Source organism: Geospiza fortis, unplaced genomic scaffold (assembly GCF_000277835.1).
Source record: "Geospiza fortis unplaced genomic scaffold, GeoFor_1.0 scaffold70, whole genome shotgun sequence".
Lineage (NCBI taxonomy): Eukaryota > Metazoa > Chordata > Aves > Passeriformes > Thraupidae > Geospiza > Geospiza fortis.
The window spans coordinates 518,427-534,688 of record NW_005054317.1 but is presented as its reverse complement, the minus strand read 5'-3'; the positions used below and the strand labels follow the sequence as shown (position 1 = coordinate 534,688).

The window sequence follows — 16,262 nt, the reverse complement described above, 5'->3', positions numbered from 1 at the left end:
TGCTTGTCTGTGAGGATGGAGACTCCAGTGATTTCCTGGAGGAAGGCTCTTTTTTCTCTTCCAATTCCTGATGGAGGAGGTGAGCAGGAAGGAAAGCACCATTTTCAATCTGTCTTCGAAAGAGAACAATTCCACCAACCAGCTCAAAATTGAAAAGGCAGCTCAAGAGGGGCAATTCCAGCTGGGAATACTCTGACTCCTGGCCAGAATAAAGGCGCTTCATGTGCAGAAATAAAGTCAGGTATCAGCAGCTCTGAAACCTTCCCAAAACAGGAGCAGGACTTGCCAAGCCCAGCTCTGCCCCTTTTTGTTGAGCTCTGCCTGAGGACATGTGAAGGACTCTGAATAAACAGTTTTATTCCTCTCAAGGTTTAGCAGATTTTACTGCCCTGAAGATCTGATTCCACCATCACTGCCACATCTGTGCTCCTGAAGGAAGACTTGCTAACCAAGTCTCATTTTCTCTTGGGATTTGTGAATTATTTGTGAATTAACCATGCACAGTGCACCACAACACGTATTTTTATGCATTATTTCCTTCAGAGTGAGAGAATCCAACAAAAATCTGGTTTTAATTCTATAGGAATGGAGTGAAGGGAAGGAATCTCCTGGAACTACTGCAGAGTTATTGTGAAACCTGGATTTTCCTGAGGAGAGAAAAGGAGTCCCTTCTTCCTAAAGCAAGGAATAGGCAGGCAGCACATCCTTGCTGAGATTTAAAAAAAAATAGACATTGTCCTGTAAGCTGAGAGGTTGGAAGTTAATTTTAAAGGAGTTCACAGTGCAGGGTTTGAGGCTGTGACAGGAATCTGTATTTTGGGATGATATTAAGAATTCTTGGGAACTTGCTGTGCAATCTTCATGAAAGATTCATCTGGAGCTCCCCCAGGACGAAATGCTTGTAGGTAAAGTGATTTTCTGAAGCAGGTTAGCCGTCAGCTCCATGGCCAGTCACTTGGAAAAGCACCAGCCTAGATTTTGCTTCAGTTGTTTTAGCCTAAAATATTCCTTGCAGTGCTCGTGGTCCCAGAGGCAAGGAGAGAACAAGTGTGTAACTTCATAAAGAGCATCCCAGGGAGAGACATCTCATCTTTTCTGGTGGTTATGATGACCCAGCCAGTTAAGCCTGCAGGAAACAACTGTTGCTCCATTACACTCCAGGCCTCCCCTGTAGGCCAAAAGGGAGGGAAGAACCATTTTTTCAGATTTTACAAATCCTTTGTGGTGTCCTGGGGGTTGATGTGAAGGAAGACAGACTGTAGGGATGCTTTTGGCTGAAGAAGTGACACTTTCCAGAGGCTGGGCTGGGATTTGTGAATTATTTGTGGGCTAACCACGCACAGTGCATCACAACACGTATTTTTATGTATTACCTCCTTCAGAGCGAGAGAATCCCACAAAAATCTGGTTTTAATTCTGTAGGAGCGAAGGGAAGGCAGAACTTCAGGGCCCTGACTCCTGCAGGGAGCCAAAGCCCCTGGGGAGCTCCTCCAGAACAGGGATTCACACAAAATGTTCCCTTCTTACACTTGCACTTTGACATTTCCACCAGGAAAGCTGGGCTGGAACTCTCTGAAACACCTCTGGGGAGCTCAGCAGCTGGACAGGAAAATCAGAGCACAAAGAACTTCCCAGAGCAGAAGAAGGGAAGCTGTGAATCAAACAGGGGCAAAACCCACCCCAAAAGTGTAACCTGTAGCTTTCCTGTCTTCAAGCCAGGCTCTGACACTCCCACTGATGCCTGCAGCAGGGATGAACTCTTATTTCACCTCCAAACTCAAAGGACTTCAAGCACAAAGCACTTTTGTTCTGCTGAGCCAGCTGGGCCTGGAGAAGCAGCTGTGACATCTCTGAAAATTTCATTTTTTGGCTCCCATTGGAAAATAAGAATGCCCTCAAGCAACAGGTAATTCCAAATCACTCGGAAAAGCTTTAGTACGTAAAAGAAGAAAAACTATTTGTCTGGGCAGCAAGGAAATTGTATTATTAGACAGCATTACAATTAAACTCTAGATGATCAAACTCAGCAACTCTTTGATATTATTCCGTCATTTGTAACTTTGCTGTCAATGTTTTGAAGACATGCCAAGCACAAGACTATCAGATAAAACCTTTAAACAGAGATATTCTTCCACATACACAAATAACAGTTTCAGTTTAGTTTTGCTGATAGATTATTTAAAAAAAAACCAACCCAAATATACCAATATTTCTTAACACACTAAAAAAATGAGGTAGATTCTACTGATTCCTGGGAGATTTTGTCTGTGTTACCACAGACCAGCACTGCAGAGCAAAAGGAGAACAGCAGCAGAATTTCTTTCTCCCTGTCAAACATTTTACCTTGGTGCTGCCAAGCAGGACTGCTGGTATATCAGCATGGGCTAATTAAGAATATATTTCCTTCAATTATACCTTAAATTAATTGCTGTACATATCTTTATCGTGCTTCATGTTTAATTGCATCCTAAAAGACAAAAATACAATTGTTTCATCTCCTCTCATTTTTCTCTGACGTGAAACACCTCTGTGGATTCTTTTTTTTTCTCCTGTTATCTCTTTATGGGAAGCTAAAAGCGATGACAAACGAACAGGCTAATAAAGGGAAAGCAAATTATTTAAATCTTCAGGTTCTACATTCAATCTAAGTTGGATAATCTTCTCCTATTTTTAGCACAATCTGAGCTCTCCTGAGTAGAAAACTGGCATTTAACAAATGCTGGAACTGTAAAAGGGACAAAAAACTGAACATTTGATGTCAGGCTTTTCTTGATAAAATCCTTCAGGAGAGAAAAGGAAGATTAATAGTCTGTGAGTGTTGTAATGAACCCAGAATATCTGGTTTAGAATATCTATTTTAATTATCAACTCCAACTATGGGTGGAGAGCTATATTTAAAACACACCATAATTATAATAAAACAGACTCATTTCATTTCTTTCAGGAGTTACAGATGTGACAGATTTATAGGAATTCTTGGGAAACTGACTATGGACAGGAGTGAAGTTGTTCAAGGACTTTGTGGCTTCAAGGCTGTAATTCGTTATTGGATGAAAAAGGAAGGCTTTTAACCAAACTGTTTATGAACTGGAAAACCTGATTTTTAGATTTTAAACTTCGCAGTTTCAGCTCATAAAACAAATCAGAATAGGAGTGTTTCACTTTGTACCAGAGCAATGAATGTTTCAAGCTTTGGTTTAGGACCAGCTTTATGTTACGTTTCAAAGAATCCTTAAAGTTTGCAAAGAAAGAAAAACCTATTTTTCAGGCACATGAATGATTTTTATCAGTATTTTTTCTGCCTAAAGATTTCTTTTTCATATTATTTCACCATGACAACTTGCAAAACATTAAACCGAATCCTTCTCATACTGACTTTTTTTTTGGGTCAGGCAGAAATATGCTTTGTTCTGCCCAGAGGAAAATGAATGTTGTCACTATTGAAATAAAAAGGCATTTGTACTTTTGTAATGTTTGTATTTTTCTATGTTTGATAAGCAGACACGCCTTAAACTTCTGAATGTTCTAACAGCAGCCACCATTCCCTAAAAACAGCAGATTTGTGGATTTTTGACAGCACTGGTACTTTCTGGCAGATGGGTGATTTTTTACTCCATGTCTTCAGCTTATTGTATTAGTTTCCCCCAAATCCTCATCTGCTTTTAGAACAACTTCCTTAAATATTGATATTTTATTGGAAGGCTGAGTGGGATGTGGTTATTATTACATTTCTGGGCTTTGGCACCAGATGAGGTGGCAACCCATCAGAAGACATTATCTTCAGTTATAAAACTTTGAATTATCAAGAGAAGTTATAAATGCTCTCATCCCGAATCCAGGCTCGTTGGAATTCTAACTGCAACAACAAAGCAAGCACCAAAATAAGAAAGATTACTTAAATCTATTTAATTCTGCAGAATGGGTTCCATGAAGCAGAACAAATGAAATGAAACAGTTGGAGTGCCATTACTGCCATTACAGCTCTCATTATTCTTCTTAAGATAAACATCCATATCAGGGATGGCTCCTAACATGGGCAGCCACTCCTCCTGGAATATGAGGGTTCAAATCCCTGTTTGGATTTGCACTGAAAACGTTCACAATGAACGTTGTTCATTGTGAATTCCATTGTTACAGAACTGCAGCTGAGTTGCTTTTGTTCATGAGCAACATCCTTTATTTCAGCTCTGTGGGCTTTTAATGAGCAAAGAAGAATCTGGGCAGCAGGGCAGGAACCCCAGGAATGGCACTGCTGGAATTACAAGGACTGATGAACAAATCCACTCTATTTTATATCTAATTTCTCTATCTACTTTTTATCTATTCTAATTTATATCTAATTTACAGTGATACATCTCACAACTGCCCCCACTTGACACTGCCATAGGAATGTTGAGGCAAAATGATGTACAAACCCCAACTCTGCAACTTTCAAGCGAAAAATAAGGTCACTTAATAAAAACTTTTAAATTTTATTTAAAAATAAAATGCACAGTGCCAAGTTTGGCATGGCAGAGGACACTGGCAGGTGAAGCAGCTTGGATTTGTTGCCCTGTGTCAATCACAGGATTTCTCAAGAAGTCATAATTACAATCAGTGCATGGAAAATTTGTGCTGCTTCAAGTCCCCTGCCCAACCTGACCTTGAACATTTCCAACAACGGGGCCTTATTCAGTGTAAAGATTAATTTGGAAGCTGGCAAGGAGAGAAATTTTCCTTCCTCCTTATAAAATCTATTGTGCCTTAAAGTAAAATCTTCAAGGACCAAAATGTGTGTGCTGTACCAGCCAGCTGCTCCCCATGGAGAGGCAGTGAAGAACTTGCTCCCAGCTGCAGAGGAGCTGTGCTCTGTGCCTTTATCCAACTCTAAACCCATCCCCTTGCTCAAATATTCCTCCATGAGGGAAACATTCCAAGGCAGAGTCAGAATCACTGTTTAAATTGCCATTGAAGTAAGGAAAATTATATTTGCTGAGATCTGGCTTTAACAAAAATTGTCAATTACCACTTTGTTGCAAATCACTCTGGCTTTACACCACCACCAGTGTGCTTTGCTGATACTCATTTCACTCTATAGCCTCAAATGCACAAGAGACTGCTTTTTTTCCAGCTATAAAATTTCATATTATTTCATTTCCTATACTGGATTATATCCTCCCATTTATTTACTCATTTTAAAATAAAATTGGCTGTTTTGAAAGCACAGGATTGAGAATATCCATCAGTAATCTTTTCACAAAGCAAGACAAAATTTGTACTTCTCATAAATGGGAGGCCTAAATGATCCCCCAAATAAATCCAATTGACTGAAAATTGAAGGTTTCACCAATAGACCGAGAAGAAATGTTCTAAAAAAAAAAAGTCTTTCCATCAGAGAAAAAAACCAAGCACAAGCACACTCTGCTTTATTCTCAGCAATCCCTGAGCTTTTAAGCCATTTCTTAGAGACCTTACCAAGAAACTGCTGCAGAAATTCTCACTTTCTGGAAGCACTTAAAATGCCATGGATTTTTAAGCCCAAATGCCCAATGGAACTGCAGAAAGTGGAAATTCCAGAATACCCCAGAGCAGTTTGTGTTTCATGAGTAAAGAAAGGAGGGAGAGAGGCAGACCAGAGGTTTCCTACCATAGTAAGTGAGACGTCCTCTTGCAATGTTTTTGCCCCTGGAGTTTTCAGTAATGCATTCATAGAGCCCTGCATCCTCCTGCTGGAAATTAGGGATTTCAATCATGCCATTGGATTTCCTCAGCTTTATTTTACTTGGAAATGGCAGCCCGTCAGCTCTTCTCCAGTTAATCTGAGGCACGGGGCTAAAGAGAGAGTAATGAGATTTTAAACAGTTTTGCTTAAAGTCCTTGATTGTCATAATGAGATACTTAAAGCAAACTAAATTCAGCAGTGACTTGCAGGCTGTGTTAAATGCAGTAACCACACTGTACATGACAGATGGTCAGACACTCAGGCACCTGATTTGCATTCCCTGCTGATTCCTACGCTGCATTTGTGGCCCCAAATTCGTCAGGAATAACTCTGTGAATGCCCAATAATTGCAACATTTCTTGTAAATCAGCACTGGCCTCCCCAGAGGATGGGTGACATTTACCAGTGGCTTCCACAGAGGAAGAATCCAGGCAAATCTTTTGGAATTGCCATCCTCCAGCAGCCTTTAATTCTCTGATTTGCAAACCTCCCCTCCCCTCTCCAGGGAGCCAAAGCAACAGTGTGTGATCAAGTTATCAATCTGACGCGGGCACCTGACAAACTGCCTGCAAACAAACCCACACTGGTAAATAAATACAGTTACAGAAACACAAATGCATTCTCAGATCATCTGTGAAAGACAAAAGGTATCAGCTGCGAGTGAAGCATCATTCAGAGCAGAAATGCACTTCAATCTTTATTTTGGCCATAAAGAAAGAACAATATTATGAAAGCATCAAGTACATTTAAGGGGAAAATTCAGACAACATTCTCACAGGCTTCAGCACCATCTCCTTGCACAAAGAAAAGAGACTTAGCTCAAAGGTCATATGCAAAACCACAGAGAATCTACTCAAGTTAATTTGAAGTGAAATGTAAATTCCTGTGCTGCCAACATACACATCTTAATTCTAAACAAAATCAAAATACACTCCAAGAGTCTTTGCCCTCTCATTTCAAGGCAGGAGCTGTGATGACCAAAATCAGGGCAACACCAGAGCCCCACAGCTCTTGTGCAGGTGACCCCAAAGGTGCTTCAACTTTCAGTGAAGAGGAACACTTACTTTCCCAGTGCAAAGCACTCCAGCTTCACAGTGGAGCCTTTGGCTGCTGCCAGGGTCTCAGGGAACTGAACTTCTATTTTGGGCTCGTATTCCCCCATCACACCTGTGCGAGACAATTGAGAAGGTCAAATTTTCAAGGTGATTTTCAAAAGGGTTTTCTTTCTCTCTCTTGCAATTCAAGATCATTTCTCTGATTATCTGCTTATAAAGGGAAGCACAGTGATAGAAGGGACAGAGGATTGGATGGTGAAAGTGCCAACTCTCCAATGACACTGGACAAACCAACAGTCCATCAAATGTGTCCTCCTCCATAAAAGAATGCAAAACAACGAGTTACTTACAGAAAGTGTATGAGAAAGTTTGTTACAAGAATGTAAACATCAGAAGGCTTAGAAAATCTTAAAAAACCAGGGCAACAATGGACTGCTTGTTTGAACAGTGTGGTTGGAGAGGTGGCAATTTCATCCTCCAATCCACGGTCACTTATGAAACTCTATAAATACTGAGGTCCAAAAATAAATGCCCTTTTTTGCCTTGGACATCTGATCATTCCATGTTGTAGCCATTGTATTTTCCGAAAAATCCTTTCCTTAGGATTTTTCCTCCTGAGAAGCTGAGAGGCCTCAGGAACCAAACGTAAACAATGGTTATCTGCTGCTGTGGAATGCAACAGGTGCATCTGTGATTGGTCTCATGTGGTTGTTTCTAATTAACGGCCAATCACAGTCCAGCTGGCTTGGACTCTCTGTCTGAGCCACAAGCCTTTGTTATCATTCCTTCTTTTTCTATTCTTAGCTAGCCTTATGATGAAATAATTTCTTCTATTCTTTTTAGTATAGTTTTAATATAATATATATGACAAAATACCACATCAAGCCTTCTGAAACATGGAGTCAGATCCTCATCTCCTCCCTCATCCTGGGACCCCTGTGAACGCGGTCACACCGTGTGTCCCTGGCAGCTGTTCCGTTCGGTTCCGTACCGTCCGTGCGCAGCACCAGCGGCGTGGGGGAGCCCAGCACGGGGCTCCTGCTGGCCCTGCTGGTCACCACACAGCTGTAGTTGCCCACGTCGGAGGGCTCCACCTTGGCGATGTACAGGTGCCCTGTCTCCTGGGACACGAAGCGCCGGCTGTCCTCCTGCACGAACGAGGGGTACTCGTTGAAGATCCAGGCGAACGACAGGTCTGGGTGGGGAAAAACAACACAAGCAGAGGTGTTTGGTAGGATTTTTCCATGTTTTTTCCCTTCAAAGATCACTTTACTGCTGTATTTGACAGCATTGCTGTGGCATTCACATTCTCTGAAAAATCCCTTCGCCCAGGATTTTTCTCCTGGAAAGCTGAGAAGCCTCAGAGAAAACGAAAACAATAATTATCTCAATTGCTTCTCCTGTGTTTTGCTGCTTTGGAATGTGTTTGGAGATTGTTTACCACAGGTGATTGTTTCATTGGTTTCATGTTCATGTTTTGACTCAATGGCCAATTGAGGCCAAGCTGTGTCAGGACTCTGGAAAGAGTCCCAAGTTTTCATTATTATCTTTTTAGCATTCAGTAAGTATCCTTTCTGTATTCTTTAGTATAGTTTAGTATAGTATTCTTTAATATATTCTAGTATAAAAATAATAAATTAGCCTTCTGAGAACATGGAGTCAGATTCATCATTCCTTCCTGCCATGGGGATCCCTGCAAATACAATGCACTGCATTATTTACAGTACTGTACTGTGTAACAAACAGCCAACGACTAAGAAAAATACACTTTAAGAAGTACCAGAAACCAGCAAAAACCCCCATTTTTTTTCACCATCTCTACGGTGGGGAAAAACACACATGCAAAGGTGTTTGATAGGATTTTTCCACCTTTTTTCCCTTCAAAGACAACTTTACTGCTATATTTGACATCACTGCATTATTTACAGTACTGTACTGTGTAACAAACAGAGCCAGTGACAGAGAAAAATACATTTTAAAAAGTACCAGAAACTAGCAAAACCCCCCATTTTTTTCTCACCATCTCCTTCAGCAGAAGAAAAAAAAAAAGGCAAAAGAAATCCAGAATATTAGCAGGTTTGTTTAAATCTCCTTCTTTTTTTTTTTTTTTTGAAATTTAGTATGCACAGAAATAGGAACAGACAGCAAAATGAGAGCAAACTTTGCTAAAATGGAAAGATTATTCATTCAGTAGCTACTTAACTGCTCAGCCAGATGATTAGCAGGTAGAAACAAGATAGCAGTATCCACGTGATAAGGATGTCAGAAGAAGCCTAAATTCCCAGTAGGGCTCATCACAGAGCAAAACTATTTTTTTCATACAAAAATCTATAAAAAACTCCATTAAAAACACTGTGATGTGGCAAAGTAGCCCTCCCTACCACTCATTATGATTATCTGAAAGGGAAAAAAAACAAACCCACACCTCGAAAGAGAAACCAAGAGATTTGGCAAAAAAATCCACTGAATTTGTTTTGTTTCCTGAGCATCACTCTGAGCCTTGTGTGGCCAATTTTAATTGGCAAAAGCCCCTTCCTGTGCCAGGCCACGTGTTTGTCTCATTCATTTCCTGCAGGATCAAAGGAAAATAAATTTTTAATGGTGTTCTAGGCAAGGAATAATTTTTTTCACCCACGTGGCAGTTACACAAAGATTACAGCTTCTGGAAGTGCTAATTAGCAATGATTACAGCCTGACTGACCTTTCTTGTGTTGCAGTGTCTGCAGCACTGGCACTGTCCCCACAAGATGGAGATCAGCCCCTCCTGCACAGCTTTAATTTGAGGGTGCACAAATTTGGGTACACCATGAAATGAAAAGGTGACACAACCTGAGCCCTCAACCCCTCCCCAGGCTGCCAAAGCCAACAGGACAATTTAACACAAGGTAAGACTGTGCAGGTGAAAAAAACCCACTCAATAAACGAAATTATTAAGATATTTATAGGCTGCCTAATGCAGAAAAGGCATCAAATGAAATGGCTGATCATTAACCTGCATTTAATTTTCTTCTATCAATATTTAAACCTCTTCCATTACGATAATTTTGCAGCAGCGGCCTGGGCCGACCATTAACAGGCTCAGGAGTTAAACTTCTGTCATATTTAGAAATATTAGCAATAAATATAAATATAAATAAATAATTAATAAATAAATAGGACAAATAAACAAATAAATAAATATTATAAACAAAGAAATAAATATTAGAAATATTTCTTGCCAAAACCAACACCATAAGGAGGAAAATACCTACAAGACCATCACCTCCATGGACCTCAGGATCACCAATGGCTTTCACCACAATTCCTTCCTCCAGAACTCAGAGGTGCAATTCATTTGTGGAAAGGAAGGCAGCAAGGATTTGTCAGGAAACCATGGGGGAATTAGTGCAGTGGGAAGCATTAAATTATTTCAAAAATAAAGAAAAAAGAGAGCACACCTGAGGAGTTTGAAGGGGACTACAAGATCTTAGGTAGCAGGGAATGTGGGATCTTTCTAAATGGGAAAGGCAGAAAATAGAGAATTCTTTCTGCAGAAGAGCTGGGTGGACACAATGATCTCAGGGCTGAACACTGAGTTAGGAACCAAAAAAAGCCAATTTTCACCTCCACACCGAACTCAGACACCCACAAGGCAGCCGTGGGTGACACCAGCCTTTAATGCTTCTGGTATTTATTGAACCACCTGTGCTTCCTTGCTCAAAATATTATTTCATGCTTAAAAAAAAGGGCAAGAATAAAAATAAAAAAGATGTCCAGAACAGTGTGGAGATCTGGAGATGCAGCAGGAGAAGAAGCAGCTTCATTTCATTGCTAGGATATTGGGTTAAGTCAAGAATAAACCCACTGAAATCAGTCACTGGGATTATGGCAGCCATGCAAAGTGGACTCCAGTTTAATTGGGTCCTTCAACCCATGAATAAACACTCCTGGAAACCTAATTCCCCATTCAACACTTATTTTCACTGACTCCCTTAAAAAAGGCTGGGGTACTTCTAGCCCTGTGCCCCACCACCTCATTTTATATTTATTGTCCTTTACAAAACTGCACTCTTACTTTCCAAAATTATAAAAAAAAAAACAAAAAAAAAGAACAAAAAATCATATTAAACAACTTGTGGTGTGATTTATTATGTTTACACCATTTGCCTGTTGCTGATCTTTGGGCACCTCCAGGGACACAAACTCACTCCCTTTCTGTCAATTACAAGTTTTCAGTTGATTTTCTGTTATAAATGGAAGTAATATGTCTCTCCTGGGCTTCCTCTGAGTTCTAAGCCTTTGCTTTCCAATGCATTTTTCCCTTATTTGGCGACCATACATGGATAAGGTATTGGAAATTACAGTTATTACTCAATTTTTATTTGTTTACTACGTCTTGGTTGGCGGCTTCTCTTTATTTTCCATTATTTGATTATTATTTACTGTGCAGTTTCCAACACACTCAGCATGTTCACGCTGTTCCAGGCCTTTTGTGCACCTTAAGTGCTCAATTAAAAAAAAATGCTTATAAAATTACTTGTCATTTTTAAACCTGAATTCTTTATGAAATTCAACAATTAAATCACCATGGCCTTTGGGGCTTACCAGGGTAATTTCCTGCTATTTATGAACCTTAAAAAACCCCAAATTACTGTTGCTAAAGGAACAAAAAGGGGTAAAACTCACACATTTATTGGTTTTTAACTATGTTCAAAGTCAAGGCTTAAGTTTATGCCACATGCTTTTGAAAATATGGCTTTAAATAATATTTAAAGAATTCTAGAAATATAAAAATTACAGAAATTACACATTTCTTCTAAGTGAGACTGAATCACTTCACTGGGAGATCATTTACAGAACCAGGGTGATTTTACCTCTTGTAAACAGAATTTAAGTGACAACAGCAGTGGTGGAATATCCCAAACTGTAATTAAATTCAGGAAGTTAGAAAAGCAGAAGTTTAGGGGGGAAAAAAAGGCACAGAGACCTATGATCAAAAGGAGAAGAACAATTCACAAAGTTAATTTTATTCACTATTTGCATAAATAATGCCAGCTCTTGCTCCTTGTCTTCTGGGCCATCACTTCAATAAACCTGCTTAATACCTACCTGCCAGCCGCATAATTCACACCTAACTGAGACTTCTAAAACAGCCACAAGTAAGTGAAGTGAACAGTGTTCTTCTGAAACAGATTTTAAATGCTCCAAACTGACTGGATTTGAATTAGCCAAGTGGGTGTTTCCAGAAATAAAACCGGTAAGAAATGAAGATTCTTGATTTTGGGGAGCATGGAGCTGACTGAACTTCAAGGTTAAGAAAAAACCCCAAAAATCCCCCCAAAAAAACCAACAATCACCAAAACATAAAGAAGTTTCATGTCAATCACTGATACCCAAATCCCAATTATTTCAGGCACTTCTCCAGCTCTGATTTTACAATATTCTGTAGCAGAGACACAAGGAAAAGCTGAAATATCCTGGAATTTTGTGTCTCCCAATGGCTCTCTGCCCCTCCCACACGATGGCACGTGGCTCCTGGAAAACTGTTTCCAAGAAAGTAATCAGACAGAATTTAGCAATGACAGAAACTGCAATTAAAACCATGGAAATGTGCAGCAAACAGCTATTTGGAATGATCTACCTTAGGTGAAGAGTGATGGAAAAGTAACACTGATTTTGAGAGGATAATAACAGACTCCCTAATTAAGGCAGAAACCAATTAGTTCATCATTTGGCCCAATTTCAGCTGCAAGTGTGATGAAATGGCAGAAAAGGGGGTTTGTGGATGAGCACCCCTCGCTCACTGAGGAGGAGCTCTGAGAGCTCACACTGAGCATTCAGGCTGGGTTTTGTGGGACAATCACCCACAAAAATGTCCATTTGTCACCACTGTCTGCACGGGAACCCCTGGGAAAGTGCAAACAAATCACCTAAAAGCAGGGAATTAATTAATGAGGTAAAAGTGCAATTAAGGTCCCAGAGGATGCACTGGGGTGCAAACTGTGCCCACTCGCCTCCCTGCAGGCAAATCCTTGGATTACACTGCTGTGGGACTGGGATAATGGAATGTCAGTGCTCCCAGGGGTATAACTGGTTTTATTTTACGTAAATTAATTCAAGCTTCTCCTTAATACTTTTCCCTTCTCACTTGGGCCAATTTTCCTGCATTTAGTTCAGCAACCCCATCCTCCCCTGGCCAGCCCCCATCTCCAGCTGCTCTTGGTGTCACCTTCCCTGTGCCACAAATCAAGTAACATCTCCTTTATTTCTCCTGGTAAACGTTAAAAATTGCTTTCCAAATAAAAAATCTCCTGCTCTGGAGGTGTAGGACAAGGTGTTTGTGTGCTCCCATAATATATGTGTAAGCTGGAGCTTAAAATGTCACAAGGTGCCTCTGTCAGAAATGGCAGCATCTTGGCAATGAAAAACTAGTTTAGAATATCATTTGAGATAAATTGTAGATAATTTCAAGGGTTTGGGGTATATTCTTGCACACATTCAATGCTCAGAACTTAAAAACTATCTTAGGTGTGTGCAGCTGGGAAAAAGAAACCAAAGCAAGGCTCAGACTGCATTTCCAGGGGGATCCTGGGCTGTTGGCATTCAAGTAGTTCCATCTCTGATAATGAAAAAGTCTTTAGCTGCAGTCACACTTCAGAGAACAAATGGGGCTGGTATTTACTTTTTGTTCATGTTCTCTATATAAAAATAATGACAATTACAAAACCTGTGTGGCAGGACTTGACCTGTGGCCTCCAGGAGTGATGTGAGAAACTGAGATCTGCTTAAAATAGGTGCAGTGTTTCCCCAACCACTGGGATTTCACCTGAACTCTGCAGAAGAACTCTTTTGGCTGAATTTCTATTTATACCAAATGCAAACTGCGTGATGGGAATGCAAGTCCAGCTACCAAAAGTGAAAAATGTATCCCAAGAAATTAATTTTATTCCAGAGTATAATGGCAACACTCTGATTTGAAACTAATGTATAACATTAATTGTTTTGGCATAAAAGTTGAATTATTTCATAGCAAAAATATACCAGATCAATTTTCAGCCTGCTGTGCAGGTAATCAGGCATGCAACTGGTGTGTATGGAACAGCCCAGAACAATGAGAGCAGTGAGACACAAACACACACAATATCTTGCCATTCCAATCTACTCATTAAATGAGAATATTGAAACGTTTCAGCTGAAGCTGCAAGGTTCCTTCTTCAGGCTAAAACCTGATTTTCATTTTTAAACAAAACAGGGTAAGAGTCCACTTGTCATTCTGATTTTGGAAGGAGCTTTAGTTTGAAGTAAAAACAGATTTAATTCTTAAAAAATGCTGAATAATATTTTTTCTGCTGTCCCCCAGCCTAGAGCACAGCCACAGAGGAGGTGACTGCACACAATGATGTGTCACCTGTGCTCAGCTGCCACAGGAATGTCACACGGCCACTGAAGGTGGCTGAGGCCACTGAATAATTCCTGGAGCTCTTCTAAATCATCCCAAGCATGGCTCATCACTGTAACTACAGCATCAACATTTCCCAGCTCAGCCTTGGGAAACAGATGCTGCAGACTGGCAGTTGATTTCTTTATTAACACCAACCCCCTCGTGGCCAGTCCAACCCCAGATTCCTGTCACCATCATATTGCCTGAAAAATCCCTTGGCCAGGATTTCTTCTCCTGGGAAGCTGAGAAGCCTCAGAGAAAACTGAAAACAATAATTATCTGATTGCTTCTCCTGTGTTTTGCTGCTTTGGAATGTGGTTTGGACATTGTTTACCAACAGGTGGTTGTTTGATTGGTTTCATGTGAATTGTTTTAACTTAATGACCAATCCCAGTCCAGCTGTGTTGGGACTCTGGAGGCAGAGTCACAAGTTTTCATTATCATTCTTTGTAGCCTTCTGTATGTATCCTTTTTCTATTCTTTAGTATAGTTTAGTATAGCATTCATAACATAATATAGTATAATATAGTATAGAATATAGTATAATACAAGACAATATCATATCATAAAATAATAAATTATCCTTCTGAGACCATGGAGTCAGATTCATCTTTCCTCCCCACGACTTCTGTCTGTATCCTTTTTCTATTCTTTAGTATAGCTTAGTATAGCATTTAATATAATATAATTAATGTCATACCATATCTCATCTCATCTATCATATCATATAATAAATTAGCCTTCTAAGAACATGGAGTCAGATTCTCATTTCCTCCTCCATCTGGGGATCCCCAAAACCACCACAGATTCCCTGGGGAAGGGCTGAGCACGTGGCCCTGCTGGCCAGGAACATTATCCAGGCTCCTGCCCATGGCTTTGCATCCCCAGGTGGTCCTCAGCTGGCAGTGAAACACCCCTGGGTGCTCCCGTGGCAGCCCAGATGTGAATGAGAGCCTGACAGAACAGCTCTGCTGCTCTGCGCTCCCAGGGCTGAACAAAACTCCCAATTTTGGTTCCCCTGGAGCTGTGCAGCGGATGGATTGGTTCCTGCTCATCACATTTCTGCACTAATTGTTCCAGACTGGCTGTGTCACTGCAAGGGCCCTGGCTCTGAGCACGCTGCTCCCACTCTGGAGGCAGCAGAGAAGTAAGAAAGTGCCTTAGGAAGCAATATGTAAATAAATCCCCATTAGCCACATCCATTCCAAGTGACAAACTGTTCTTTTAATCACCTCCCTAGAACTTTACATTTAATTGCTAAGAGCATTTCCAGAATTCTGCTGTGCTTTTTCAATAGCTGGAAGTACTTTAAAATTGCTTCCTGCCTGTAATAATTTTGAGGATAAAAAAGGCGATCGTTTAGTTTATTGCCGAACTAAAATAAATCTGATTTCTTGTGAATGTTAAATATTAGGGACATAAACCAAGGGAAACTAATGGAAATAACCCAGGAGTCAATTTTCAAAGTAAAGCACCAATATTTATATGTGGAAGCAGTACTCAGTGACACTTTCATTTGGTACTCTTGCACTCTTTTAGGAGAAGGTACTTGATAAAACCCTTGTGAAAAACAAAAATTCCTTTCAGCACTCTTGTTCTGAACGCTGGGACTGCAGCCACCTCCCTCCTGCCTCCTCCTAATCAATTACCCTGTTTGCAAAGAAAAACCCAAATATTTTAGTAGAGAAGATAATAAAGAGCTGGAGGAGAAACACCCCACAGCCACAATTTAGGGATAAAAATAAACTTGGTGGAGAGCCAAATGCAGTTATTGTCTCCAATTTTCTCCTTTTTCCCCCAAGGCATAACTGAGATACCTGGGACTGGGTAAGTAAAAAGGTCCAACCTGATTTTTTTTCTTGCAATTTGGTTCTTCTTAATCAACTTCTCCCTTTTTCTTTCCATCCCTCCATTCTTCCAGGAGATACCCCACAAATGAACGTGGAGTTAAAGAGTTCTGTAAGATTTTGGGGTAAGAAACTGCTAAAAGCTTCTAGGGCTGTTTATCCACCTCTCTGTCAGCTTAAAAACATGCACTATAAAGCAAATGAAGATGGTGCACAAATATATAAATAGATATATATAT

At 40.2% G+C, this 16,262-nt stretch overlaps 1 protein-coding gene across 1 annotated transcript in view; it reads right to left on the bottom strand.

The window, feature by feature from the left end:
* The window catches only part of CNTN3 (contactin 3), a 74,771-nt gene that overhangs the window by 30,562 nt on the left and 27,947 nt on the right, over nucleotides 1-16,262 (bottom strand). The window contains exons 3-5 of the mRNA XM_031056371.1: nucleotides 7,748-7,951; nucleotides 6,766-6,868; nucleotides 5,627-5,811 (exon numbers count right to left, since the gene is read on the bottom strand). Of these exons, the coding sequence (XP_030912231.1) occupies nucleotides 5,627-5,811; nucleotides 6,766-6,868; nucleotides 7,748-7,951 (492 nt within the window). The remainder of the gene's footprint in view (nucleotides 1-5,626; nucleotides 5,812-6,765; nucleotides 6,869-7,747; nucleotides 7,952-16,262) is intronic.